General features: G+C 42.6%; 1 protein-coding gene across 1 annotated transcript; it reads left to right on the top strand.

Moving 5' to 3' along the window:
• The first annotated feature begins 3,920 nt into the window (after nucleotides 1–3,920).
• LOC133952004 (uncharacterized) lies at nucleotides 3,921–10,308 on the top strand. Its single transcript, XM_062386278.1, has 8 exons — nucleotides 3,921–3,979; nucleotides 4,247–4,477; nucleotides 5,092–5,221; nucleotides 7,755–7,848; nucleotides 8,722–8,855; nucleotides 8,983–9,125; nucleotides 9,679–9,876; nucleotides 9,957–10,308. Exons 1-8 carry the CDS (start codon nucleotides 3,921–3,923, stop codon nucleotides 10,072–10,074), a joined length of 1,107 nt encoding a protein of 368 aa, XP_062242262.1. The 3' UTR covers nucleotides 10,075–10,308.
• Nucleotides 10,309–12,901: the final 2,593 nt, after the last annotated feature.

Genomic DNA, 12,901 nt, shown 5'->3' with positions numbered 1-12,901 from the left:
CTTAATATATAAATGGTACTAACAAATGTTAATTTCTTTATATAGAAATGTTAAAAACTACAATATTACAAGTTCTCAGAATTGTGATATGAACAGCGCTTCAGTAAATGTAATTAGTTACTTTCCCCCTCTGCTGTCAACTGCCAGATTGGTTTAAAACAACTGTCCCATTAAATATTCCTATCACAACTAACAGACATAGTGCTGCCTGCACAGCACTGCTGTGGTAATTACTATATAAATATATCAGGAAATAAAACGGGACAACAACATCCCCAGCAGATGTTTGTGCCATCACTCAGTGCAATGAACACAAAAGCACCAAAAAACCTCCCTGTCTTCAGCGGATATTTAATAGAAACACTATTTATCTTTGTCCCACAGATTATAAGACAGACAAACATGTGAAATGATTTTCATATTAAACAACAAAACCAAAAAATGCACTATATTTTACAACTGCAAATGATGAGTCAGTCCGGACATAGTTACGTCGTTCGCACAGTCTCCTGCAGCTCCCGAGGTTTTCATTTACCTCTATCAATGATCTAATAGCTTTTTTTATCACTTCAATGTTTTTCAGAGTCGCAGTGTCTTCTGCACAATGAGCGGCGCTGAAGAAGAACGACAGCCTGTGGGTGTGGGAGGTTATTTATAATCTGAATTACCCTCACCGGCTGCTATGATAGCGGCGCCTTATGTCTCCATTGTGTACCACTGAAAGTCTGAATCAGCCGTATCTCTCCTCCTGCCCAGCATAACAAGAGACGGCCAATCAAGCAGAACCAACGAGAGTAGACAAACACTTTTTCTCTACCTGACCCATAAATTGCATTAACTTACAATATATGATGTAGTTATAAAAAATTGGGCCATTTAGTACATTTTAAGGATACTTATGGATTCATGTTTCAGTAATATGAGACAAGAAGGACATTTTCTCACTTTTGATACTTCTTTGTATTTTAAGGCAACCCCATGCTAATTTTTGGCTTCGAAAACGTTTTAATGGTTCACTGGCTTGAAATAAGCTTTCATTCCCTTTCTTCACTATGAATGTACTTGGTCCAAGTAGCGGGTAAGATCTGTACAAAGTGTGGAACTGAATGACAGGCCCAAGAAGTTCAAGAGTAACCCTCAACTGCAGATAAGTTGAAACAACTTAAAATTCATTCAATATCAAGCGTCTGTCTCCAAAGTTCAGTGAGGAGACTTTTAAAACCTAAAGAATTCTAAACTGAGTCCAGTGTATTGGTTATAGTTGAGGCTCTTCAGACAGGGATCCACACATGAGCCAGGGATCCTGGGTAGAATCCTCTGGTCAGTTGTGTTTCAGTTCGATGATTGGGACTTTGCAGTCGGAGCAACTTATTTCTGGGGTCTGTATTTTCACTTTTACTGTTGCTCAGTAAAAGTGTTGCTTTAAACCTCTTTGAGTTCAGGACTAACTTGTGGATTTGAAGTACATTCCCAACATTGATTCCTTATCTCTCACTTCATTTTAATGAATTTACTGCACCAAGGTCTGACGATCACGCTGAGGAATTCATCCCTGTGCCTAACAGCACTGGGGGAACTGTTGGCTATGACCTCCAAGAATCTGCCTCCACAGACCATCACTGACCAACTGCCAGACCTGTCATGCTGGATGATGTTACAGGCAGCATAACATTCACCATGGTGTCTCCAGACTCTTCACGCCTGTCACATGTGCTCAGCTTGAACCTGCTCTCTTCTGCCAAGTCCTGGTGTTCTCTGGCGAATGCCAATCGAGCTGCACGGTGCTGGGCTGTGAGCACTGGTCCCACTAGAGGACGTCGGGGCCTCATGCCACCCTCATGGAATGACAGCTTGATGAGAAACATGTGCACCACTAGCCTGCTGGAGTTCTTTTTGTATGGCTCTGGCTGCTCCTCCTCTTTCTCCTCTTACTCCTCGCATAAAGAAGCAGATACCAGTCCTGCTGCTGGGTTGATGCTCTTTATAAGGCCTTGTCCAGCTCTCCCAGTGTGACGTCCAGGAGACACAGCAAACCTTCTTGCAACTGGACAGATGGATGAGCCGTCCTGGAGGAGCTGGAGTACCTGTGCAGTCTGAGTAAACAAATGGAGGGTGGAGAAATAGTCGAAAGCATAAAAGAAAATAAAATAGAATAACAGCATATTATCTTCTATGGGCCAAATCTTTCATCAATTGATCCATAATTAAGATTAAAGGCTAAATCTTTAGCAACAAGGTTTAAAAAAAAATTCCCCAGGGTCTTAACTAATGAGGCAGTTCATTTATGACCTGAACACTAGTTTATTCTTAATGAGGCTCAACAGATGTATGATACTGTCGGCGTGTTCATTTATCCTAAATACGAGAAGAGCCGAACTCGGTTTGGTTCAATACAGTATTTATTTAGAAAGCAATGAAAGGTATGAACAGCAAAATAATGGGCATCTACAGTGGTGTATAAAGTACTTGAAAGCCATACTTGAGTAAAAGTACAGATATCTTACCTGGAAGTGACTCCGGTAAAAGTCACCCGTCAGAGAATGACTTGAGTAAAAGTCTTAAAGTAGCTCATATTAAATCGACTTAAGTATCAAAAGTATCTGGTGTTGAAATTAACTCAAGTACCAAAAGTAAAAGTACAAGTACAAAAATTTAAAATGCAAAGTGCTTTTTATAGTAGGCCTACACAGACACAAAACAACCCCAAATTGTTCTCTTCAGGATTCATTTAAACTGAAATTATAACAACAATATACATATAATGTATAATTTTACAAATTTGGAACCCCAGATGCTGAGGTTCAAATAGTATTGGACTAGTGCATCTGAACTTCAAGTGCCTCTTGTGTCTACCTAAGAACACTAATAGACCACAGTATAAGCACTAAATGTAATTTAGATATTTACAAAGTGTAATTCTGTAAATATCACTAAACAATGGAGCTTTCATCAGTAGCAGGAATGATACACAATGCCCCTTATGATAACTCAACAAAGGGAAACAAGTTCTAGCACACGAAATAAGATAGTACAGAGAAGAAACAAATAGAAATGTTTTACCTGTATCGGAATTTACTCGGACAAGCCTTTCGAAAATTCAATCCATATTCTGATATGTTCAGTGGAACGAGGCAGGACTTAGTGTGCAAGAACACAAACGTAGGGAGATAAGTGCATGTATGGAATTTTATTTACACAATCAGGAGTTTACGAAGGAAATGTTCAAAACCTAAATTGGCCACAAAACCGAGAGTGCTGACAGGCTGGTCAGTTCAGATACAACCAAAGATCCTGAGTACAAAGGGACTGCAAGGTTCTATCAGGTAGGCAGGCAGGTAAGACAGATACAGAAACAGACCGACAAAAAGGTCAGCCCAAAGGTCAGGCCTGTCGCAGGCCCAGCTTAAACGCCTTGAGCATATTTGGTTACGCCTCAAATGTGTTTGTCTTCTCCCGGAGATCCTTGACCTGCTCTATTATACAAGCAATAAGAATATATTTTTAACAATACCCTATTTGCACTTCTTTATATATACGAAGTAGCAAGTACAGAAATTTGTGTTCAAATGTAGTGAGTAAAAGTAAAAAGTCATCAGGAAAAATCAGTACTCAAGTAAAGTACAGATATGTGAAAACTCTACTTAAGTACAGTAACAAAGTATTTCTACTTCGATACTTCCTACCACTGGGCATCTAACACACTGCCCGGCACTCTAGCAGCACCGGACAGTCTCGAGTCTCATCAAAACGCCCCAAACAGCCTGTATTATTTTATAACAGTAGATAGAACAGGATTGGTCAATAACGAGGGGAAGTCTTCTCTGGTTCGCAGTTGTAGTCCATCCTCGTGGCATTGGAATAAGGAAGTGACCCGGAGCCACTTCCTGTCACGCTCCTCTGATCGTCGCTAGGCTGATGCCATGTGGGCCAATGTTGTTGTCATTGGAGTAAGGAATATCATGTTCCTGCTATATCGGCTGTACGTTCTGTTTGTATAGACATTCGAAACAACCAAACGAAAACAACCAAACAACAATGTGACGCTCACACATTCTAATTTCAAGATTAAACACGAGGAAGGAAAAAGTTATTTATAAATCATTTGTTTGTGTGGAGGCCATTTATCTGGCCCAACCTGTCCATGCCCCCACCTCCTGTCTTTATTGCAAACAGTTCTGTCAGACACATAGACTACAATTTGAAATCCTAACAATACACCTGAACACTGTTGCCTGGCAACCGTTAGCCTCGCGACCAGCCCGCAGCTCCTCCACGCGGCAGCGGGGCCCGGTGTCAGAGTGTCCGCTCCTCCAGCTCCTCAACACGGCGACACCTCCCTCTGCTCAGCGGGGGGCTACCGCAGCGGGCTCCATGGGGCACAGCTCCAGCTGCACACGGCTAAACCGAGCCCTTCTCAGTGTGCTGGCGGAGGAGGCTGGGAGGATTTATCACGAGACGATTGGGACATGTCAGAAAGGTGAGCCAGAACACACGGGGGCTGCATGAACACATTAGATACCGTGTTAATCTGTCTGTGCTGCTTGACAATGTAATCCCGTTATGTGTCTCAAATGAGCGCTGAGGTGAGCTTTAAGGTTTGAGTTGAACTAGACAGGTCCGGCTTACTTAGTGCCAAAGCTTTAAAGCATTTAATTACAACTTAAATATATGCATTACTCATTAAATTATTTGATATGGTAACTATGTAGCAAAGCACAGGACGGGTAGTACATATTAAAGCTATAGAATATAGATTTAAAGCTATAGAAGTAGCAGTGTCCACTATTACCTGCTCAGGTGTCCTCCGCTGTCATGGCAACAGGTTCTAATCTGCATTGTCAGGCCCAGTTCACTGTAACTCTATCCACACACACGCACACGCACACACACACACACACACACACACACACACACACACACACACACACACACACACACACACACACACACACACACACACACACACACACACACACACACACACACACACACGCACACACACACGCTGCAGGGCTTACATTACTCTTCAAACCGGGATCAGGGATGTGAGCCTGTGTCTGTCCTCCTCTTCTCTTTTTGTCTCTGTCTCAGTTCTTCAGGTGTGAACACTCTCAGCGGCAGCCTCCCCAAATCCCACTCGTCCCAGTACTCGGACCCCGGTGTTGCACACACTCCCCTCTCTGTGGACCGCAGTCCTGATTCTGGACTAGTATCCACACCAGTGAGTGGCACACACACACACACACACACACACGCACACGCACACACACACACACACACACACACACACACACACACACACACACACAGACACACACATGCATGTACTCTGGAATCGATCTGTTAATTGATTGGTGGCGTTGAGGGGTTGGCCGGTGTGCGGAGCAGGGGAGATCAGATAGGCTGACATATCTCTGTGAGGAGGACAGTTAACCGGTTGAATCACTTTGGAGGCGCCTGTCCTCAAGGCTCAATCAATCATATTAAGTTGAAATATTTGAATTGCCTTGTGAGACCACAGATCAGAGTTCGGCTCCCAGCTCAGAGCTGTCAGGGCCTCGAGACTTCAGAACAAAGGGCTCTCAGTAGGTTCTAATTCAAGCTTTTATCAGCCTAACCCCAACCCTAACCCACTTTGCATTGACCATTCATTGTGAGCAGCCTAACCAAAACCTTATCCTTAACCTTAATCATGAACATTTCACATCTTCCCCTGCAGCTAAACCACCAAAACTAAATTCCTAATGTTAACCCCCCGTTAAAGCACGTCTGCACCTTCCAACAGTCCTTCGAAAAAGCGAGGACTGGCCAAAATGTCCTCAAGCTGGTCTATACTCAAAATGGTCCCCACAAAGACATAAGTTAGGACCCTGCTGTTCACCTTGATGGCACTCCTTCCTCTCCCTTCACGTATTTAGCTCTGACTCCGTCTCCACACCTCTCCTGTGTCCACCCCTCTCTCTCTCCATCTCTTCATCTTCAAATATTTCAATTAGTCCTTCTCCACACTCCACAATCCCCACCCCCCCCCCCCCCCCCCGACTCCCCCCTCTCTGAACTGGACCTAATATTCTCAGTCTATTCTCCGCACTCTCTTTTCTACCCCCAGGCCACTATAGCCTCCCTGCTGGATTGCTATGCAGAATGATTTTCTTTTTTAACCCGCTTGACTATTTGAATAATGAAAGATGAAAAGTGGCTTCTTACCTAATCCTCCCCACTGGTGTTTAAATATACCTTTATGTCCTCATGATTCTGTGTATCGCTTCAAATCCTGCAGCAAAATGGTGTTTCTAATAAAGGATAAGTAGATAATGCCTTCTGCTTATGAACTGTTTTCTGCTGGTGTTTGCTTCTGTTTGGCTATTTAACCCTTTGCATCAGATATACTTGTTTTTCATATGTTGTGAACAAGTGGCCTGTGGCTGTTGGTCTGAGTGTTCATCCAATGAGGCTCGTTGGTGAAGCGAAGTGGGGTCGTTCTCACTGTATGTCTCAATTAACCGAGAGAGGTGTAGGATTACTGCGGGTGAACAGGATGTTTGTTAGGTGCTTGAAAAGGTCAAGGCAGTAATCCACCACCCTCTCCCACTGTGCTAACTAATACCAATGTTTGCGTAATAACGAATGGCAACGAAAAAGGATCAGGTGGGACGAGTATGTTAATAATTTAAAATGTGTCGACATTTATCAAAAACAATACATTGATGGGTAAAAAAGTGGTGTTAGAAGTTTGTGAGATATGGACACAGTTTTGCACATTATTAAAACAATTTATATTGGACAAGTTGACCGATTATTCCATCGCATGAAATACACAAATGTTTGATCCTACACTTCCCATAATGCAATTTAATATTGAATTTATTAGAAATCTTGTCCTTGTGGTTCTGAGCTTAAGAAATTAATATTTGCATGTTTAACATGAGATGTATCAGTTTATTTTAAAGTTGCTGTTGGTGAGTCTTACGCAAGATTGTGTACGGTGGGAGGTGATGACTGCCATACTGTAGTTGGTGAAATAATATTAATGTCTTGTCTGGAACTCTAGTGAGGAACACAGTGTGGAATTTTGATAGAGCACGAAGGCAAACAAGCCCAGAACGTACAGACAGCAGTGGCACATGGGGAACCAAGGGGACAAAGTGAAACACAAGCACTGGAGGGATGTTGACAGAACTGAAGCATGATCAAAATCCTTAGATGTTAACAGACAGACTGACAGAGGAGAGTGAGCAGTACAAAGACTATAAACACTACAGGGCTCAGAGAGAACTCAGGTGACACATTAGAACTGTGGGCTGACCATCACAGGAGCTGGGAAATCAGACTCAGGAAGTAAAATGAGAGACACATACAAGGAAAGTAGTTTCAAAGTAAAACAGGGGATAATGAACAACAACAAAAAAAGAAAAATCAAAGAAATACAGCAAAAAAAAGATCATATAAGAGAACACATTTGAAGTAACATAAGAATATGTTAAAAGGAGATTTAAAAGAAAAGGAATTAGAAAAAAATTACAACTAAATTTCTGGAAATTTTGGTAAGAATAATTTATAATATATACCAATAATAATAATAATCCTTACAATTTCAATAGGGCCTCACTGTCTGCCAGTGCCTGTCTGCGCAGGAGGTCAATAAAAAGCCAATTCATTTGAAAGGTCTAGTCTAGTATACTGATGTGTCATGAGGAATATGTTGTAATGACTATTGATTAAAGTTCTTCCTCTTCCTCTTCCTCGTCTGTTAGCTCCCATCAAGTCGGTTCCGGTTCGTGTCATGGCATCGCCTGGAACAGTGTGATGTCAGAGGCGACCAGCTGACCTGCCCCAGGGTCAGAGAAGGTGCGTGATCGATACAGGAAAAGGCTTGCCCTTTGATCTATCCCTCTTTGTGCTATGTTTGATGCACTAACATTGGTTTAATGGCACAGAAGGAAGCGAAATGTGATTTCAAAACAATCAAATTTAATTTGAATAGCTCTTGTTCAAAAATTGCAATTTGCCTCATTGGGCTTAACAGGATGTAAAACCCTCTATCCTTAATCCTCATCTAGAACGAGGGAAAACTATAAAAATGAACATTTTAATTGGAAAGAAAAAAGGTAGGCTCCAAAATGGTGGAATGAGCTCCCCATTTTTTTTTAAATAAATAAAATCACTAACAACTTTTTGAAACAACAATTTAGTAGCTTAAATGGCACTTACTTGTAGCACTTTGTATTTTAGCTTTATTTTGAAGAAATTGTACTGTCTTGATTCTTGTCGTCCTGGCTCTGTACCCTCGGGGTTGAATTCACTTATTGTAAGTCACTTTGGATAAAAGCGTCAGCTAAATGAAATGGAATGTAGAAACCTCCGAGAGGCCCAGGTGAGGGATCCTCTATTAGGACAGAAGTGTATTAGGTGCTATGCGTAGCAGGGGAACAAAAATGGAGATGTGTATCAGTTTTTATCATCTTACTATGGTATAAAAAAAGAGAGTGGCTTTCTCTTGTTTGAGAATATTTGTTCAGGAATTTAAGTTTAATTTAATAACAAACCAATCTTACAGCTGGTTATTGGAAAGTTAAACATTTCAATTTATAATATGAGTTATCAAGAATTGACTGTGACAAAGAATTCAAACCACCAACTGATGGATTATAAAAAACGTTTTCACCAGACGAATGATGGTGATGGGAATATAAAACTCTGTGTTTTGCCAACTTTACAAAGGACCATCAGAGGAGGAGCTGTTTCAAAGAGAGGGGGATGACGTCCCCGTGGAGAGATGGACAGGGAGGAGGAGGAGGGAGGATGAAGGACAGAGATGGGAGGAAAGGCTGCAAGAAAACTGGGAAAACTGTCTGGTAAGATAGCAAGCGTGTGTGTGTGTCCGTGGCATTGAAGATGTACAGTGCAGGAGGAGAACAGAGAGATTGATAGGGGAGGAAGTGATGAGAAAGAGAGAAAGACACACTCTCTCTCTCTTTTCAGGAGTTGAATCTGTCCTATCAGAACCTGGGCGATCCCTTCCAGAGAGAGAATTTCCTGCGGATCCTGCGGCGGTTGATCCGCGTGGAGACACTGCAGCTGGTCGACAACTCCCTCACCGACCTGAGTTCTGTACGTCTGCCAAGGTATACACCACATTACCCAGACTGCACCACAACTCCCCCTTCACTCAGGTTCTGTCTCTTGCAAAATTGACTCAACTTAATATTTAGTGACGTGCAGGATAAAGGAATCTATGAATCGTTGTTATGGATTATTTGACCCTTTATATGTGTCGGACTTTCTTTCGTTAGCGTGTCAGGCTCCAAATGTTGGAGTTTCCAGTTGGCAGCTCCACAAACTGTTTGAAACTCACTTCCCAGTTTGAAATGGTTTCACTTTGAGCGATATCCCTGTTGAAATTAGATGTGACACTTTTCCCTTCTTAGTACGTTTTTTAATCTTTTTTGTTCTGTCCTGTGTAATATGTCCTAATTCAATTTTTAATTTCCCTGGCCACAAGATATAATTATGCTCCAATCGTTTTGTCAGATGCAGTACCACTGTTTGGTTTCCAGTTAATGTGAAACACCACAAATAGAAAACTATTTTTTTACTACTTCATCGTATGTAAAGTTATTTTGGATGACAGAAGCCAGAAGAAGAAAGCTAAGTGATATTTGTGTTTGGTTTGTGCAGGTGCCAAATGTTGAACCTGCACCGGAACCACCTGGTCTGCTTGCGTCAGCTGCCAAAGCTCCCAGCAGTGGAGCACCTTTGTTTGTCTGACAACGCCATTGGCTCCCTGGTGGGACTGGGAGCTCTGGAGAACAGCCCGCTGCGCTCCCTGACCCTGACCCACAACCCAGTGACCTTCACTCAGGACTACCGTGCACGGTGAGGAGAGGGTGAAAGGGGAGAGGGCATTGTTCACCTTCCTTATTGTAACCTCTCTCTCTCTAAATTTGTCTGTGCAGAGTTTTCTCCTGTTTGCCAAAGCTTGAAGTCCTGGATGCTATCCCCAAGTTGCCAGAAGACTCTCTGCCCACCAGACTACATTTCCCAGAAACCACCAGGATGTGCAACATTTTGTGACATTCTCCTTTGGATGGATTCTGACTCAGATCTCCCAAGCCCGTTTGCACAGCGACGGTATAGCTTCAGCAAAGTATTTCACACTTTGAAACTGCACTGGAGGGTTGACTGACCCACAGAGGAAGCCCACTGGTATCCAGTCATTTACAACTGTCACTATTTTAGGCCACAGTGAAAACACACTGTAATTTTTATATAAATCGATATGTTAATCATATACTTTTTAAACTTTTGTATGGGGGAACTTGGATAATAAAAACAAAACACTGTTAAATCATTTGAACTAAGAGTGGGGCAGAACAAATCAGAGTAAAACATTCCCACTACTTATGTAAGAAATGTGATTGACGTTTGATATTTTACAGTTTAAACATTAACTTTTTTACGAATAAGCAAAAAATACAAAATAAAACGATTGTCATGAACGACCATGACAAACGTTGGCTTTGATGGAGGGAGATGGAGCGGAGGCTGACCAGATTGCTTCATGACTCATCTCGGCCAACTCAACATCTCTCAGGACTTCACTGTGCAGACACACAAACTCCTTTCTCTGCTACACACTGCACCAAACACGCACAGACACAAACTGAAATTAAACAGTGTTTCTGAGCTTATATCATTCTCCATCACACCCAGCTAATATGCAGCTTCTGTGATAGATGTACATGTTAATGACTGAGTGTTTACTCTGCTCTACACGTGTAATAATCTGAGGAGAGAAACAGGACATCCGCTCTGCACCCTTATCAAACATTTAGTGCCCAGACTCTGTGGGATAATGGCCTCTTGTGTCCTCTGCCTGACCGGGCAATGATCCGTAAGCCTCATGAAGCAGGTCACACAAACAAGACCCACACGCATGCACGTGAATACACAACACAAAGAGCAATCCTTGCACTCACTGTGGCAGGATTAAATCCCCATTAAAAGCATGTACACTCATGTTCCTGCAAAGTGCTTTGGATAAAAGAATAAAGTTGTATATAAATAAATATATATATATATATATATATATACATACACATTCATACACTACAGTGTAATGATATATGCCGTAGTGCTGCAGAGGCTAAACCCAGACCCACTGTACCCGCTTGTACGCGGCAGCTGATTTATTCATACACTGCAGCGGTGTATCATCCTTTAATAATGGTTTCATACTCAGCGTGCACCTGAAACATAAACACACTTTGTTATGTGATATCGCAAAAACACAACAGGTACGAATATGCGCCCACGCAGGCACCAAAGCAGGAACCCAGGCGCAGGAACTAACCGCTTGTGCCTTCGCTTCACACACAGTAATACGGAGAAACACATTTTAGGCAGCTGATATCTCTCTAACAAGCACACAGCCGGGCACAAACTAGCAGTTACATGGCTCATTGGGAATTGTTTAAGTGTGGAGGATTGTTTGTGCAATTGTGTGTGTGAGTGTGTGTGTGTGTGAGTGTGTCTGTGTGTGTTTGGAGATGGTGAGTCTCTGGCTGAGGCACACTGCAGAGAGAGACAGTATAATGAGCTCGCAGGATCTTCATGTTCTGCAAGATCCAGGTCAAGAAGAGAAGCTGCCGTCTTCAACCGATGATCCCAGGATGTTGTGATATATCTCAGCGGCACATTTGAACGCTCACACCTCCTCCTGTGTGGCAGCAAAGCAGAGAGTGTTTGAGTGGATTTTCAAAAAGTCTGTGGGTGTGAAATAAAAGCATCTTCTCGCAGCTCGGAGCTTCATCAGCTTTCAAGTAAATCTTTAAAGGCAGGTTTGGGGATCCGTGGCAGTTGTGTGGGCACGTGTCTCTAGATAGACTCTGGCTGCAGGCGATACACATGTACGAATTATTCTTGCCTGGTAATTCAGCCGTCAAGTGACGACAGAGTGACCGTGGAAATTTGAGGGATGTGGAGGAGTCACCGGAGTCGCTGTCCAAATGTGTGTCTTTCAATGATCACAGCAAAGAGACACCTGTTACTCTCCTCCACCAGCGGCTCTGGAGGGAGGATGACAGAGGCTGTGAGGGTGGAACTAGAGAGAGAGAGAGAGAGGAAGAAAGATGCTGAGGGAAGAAATGGAGAGAAAGAACAGGAATGAGAGAAAATTAGTTGTAGAGAAGAGAGTCGGACAGAAAGAGAGTGTGTGCTGGGGACAAATGTTCATCTGAGGAAAGCGCTGTTCTCAGTAAATGATTTTTCAGTTCACTTCCCCGTGTGATCAGGTTTCAGCCACATTCCTCTCACCTCGACCAGAGAGAGCAGGGTTAGGCACCGGAGCTGGCAGTGCCCACTGCCCAGGATATCTAAACTCAACAATGAATATTCATGATCCTTCTCCTCCTGCTCGATACATATCCATGATCACCTCGTCTCTGTTTGAAAGCACATTTGACAAAACAATTGCACACAGCTGAAGACCAGAGTGAGCCTTCTGCAAGTTAAGAACATGCCCAGCTATAGTTTGAATGGTCAATGCAGGAAACAGCAGGAGTAGAGCATCAAACCACTTACTGCCGAACACTTGGTATTTGGGTTTGCTGTGTAGTAATGATACAAAATGCAATGAAATTGTACTTATGAGAAAGCTACAATTCTATATTAAAACTAGGATCACCGCACTGCAGTTGGATGACTCCTGAAACCAGTGCAGATTCTGTGTACATATTTCTACATAACCCCCCCCCCCCCCCCCCCCGATTCATATAAGGTCACTGTGACCTTTGAACACTGAAACATAATCACTTAATCTTTGAGTCTAGATGACAACTGATCAAATTTAATATGTCACATTCACAGGTCACTGTGATCTTGACCTTTTACCCCAGTACCA

The sequence above is a fragment of the Platichthys flesus genome, chromosome 4 (assembly GCF_949316205.1).
Source record: "Platichthys flesus chromosome 4, fPlaFle2.1, whole genome shotgun sequence".
NCBI lineage: Eukaryota > Metazoa > Chordata > Actinopteri > Pleuronectiformes > Pleuronectidae > Platichthys > Platichthys flesus.
Note: the sequence above shows the minus strand (reverse complement) of the source record. Positions and strands in the feature narration are given on the sequence as shown.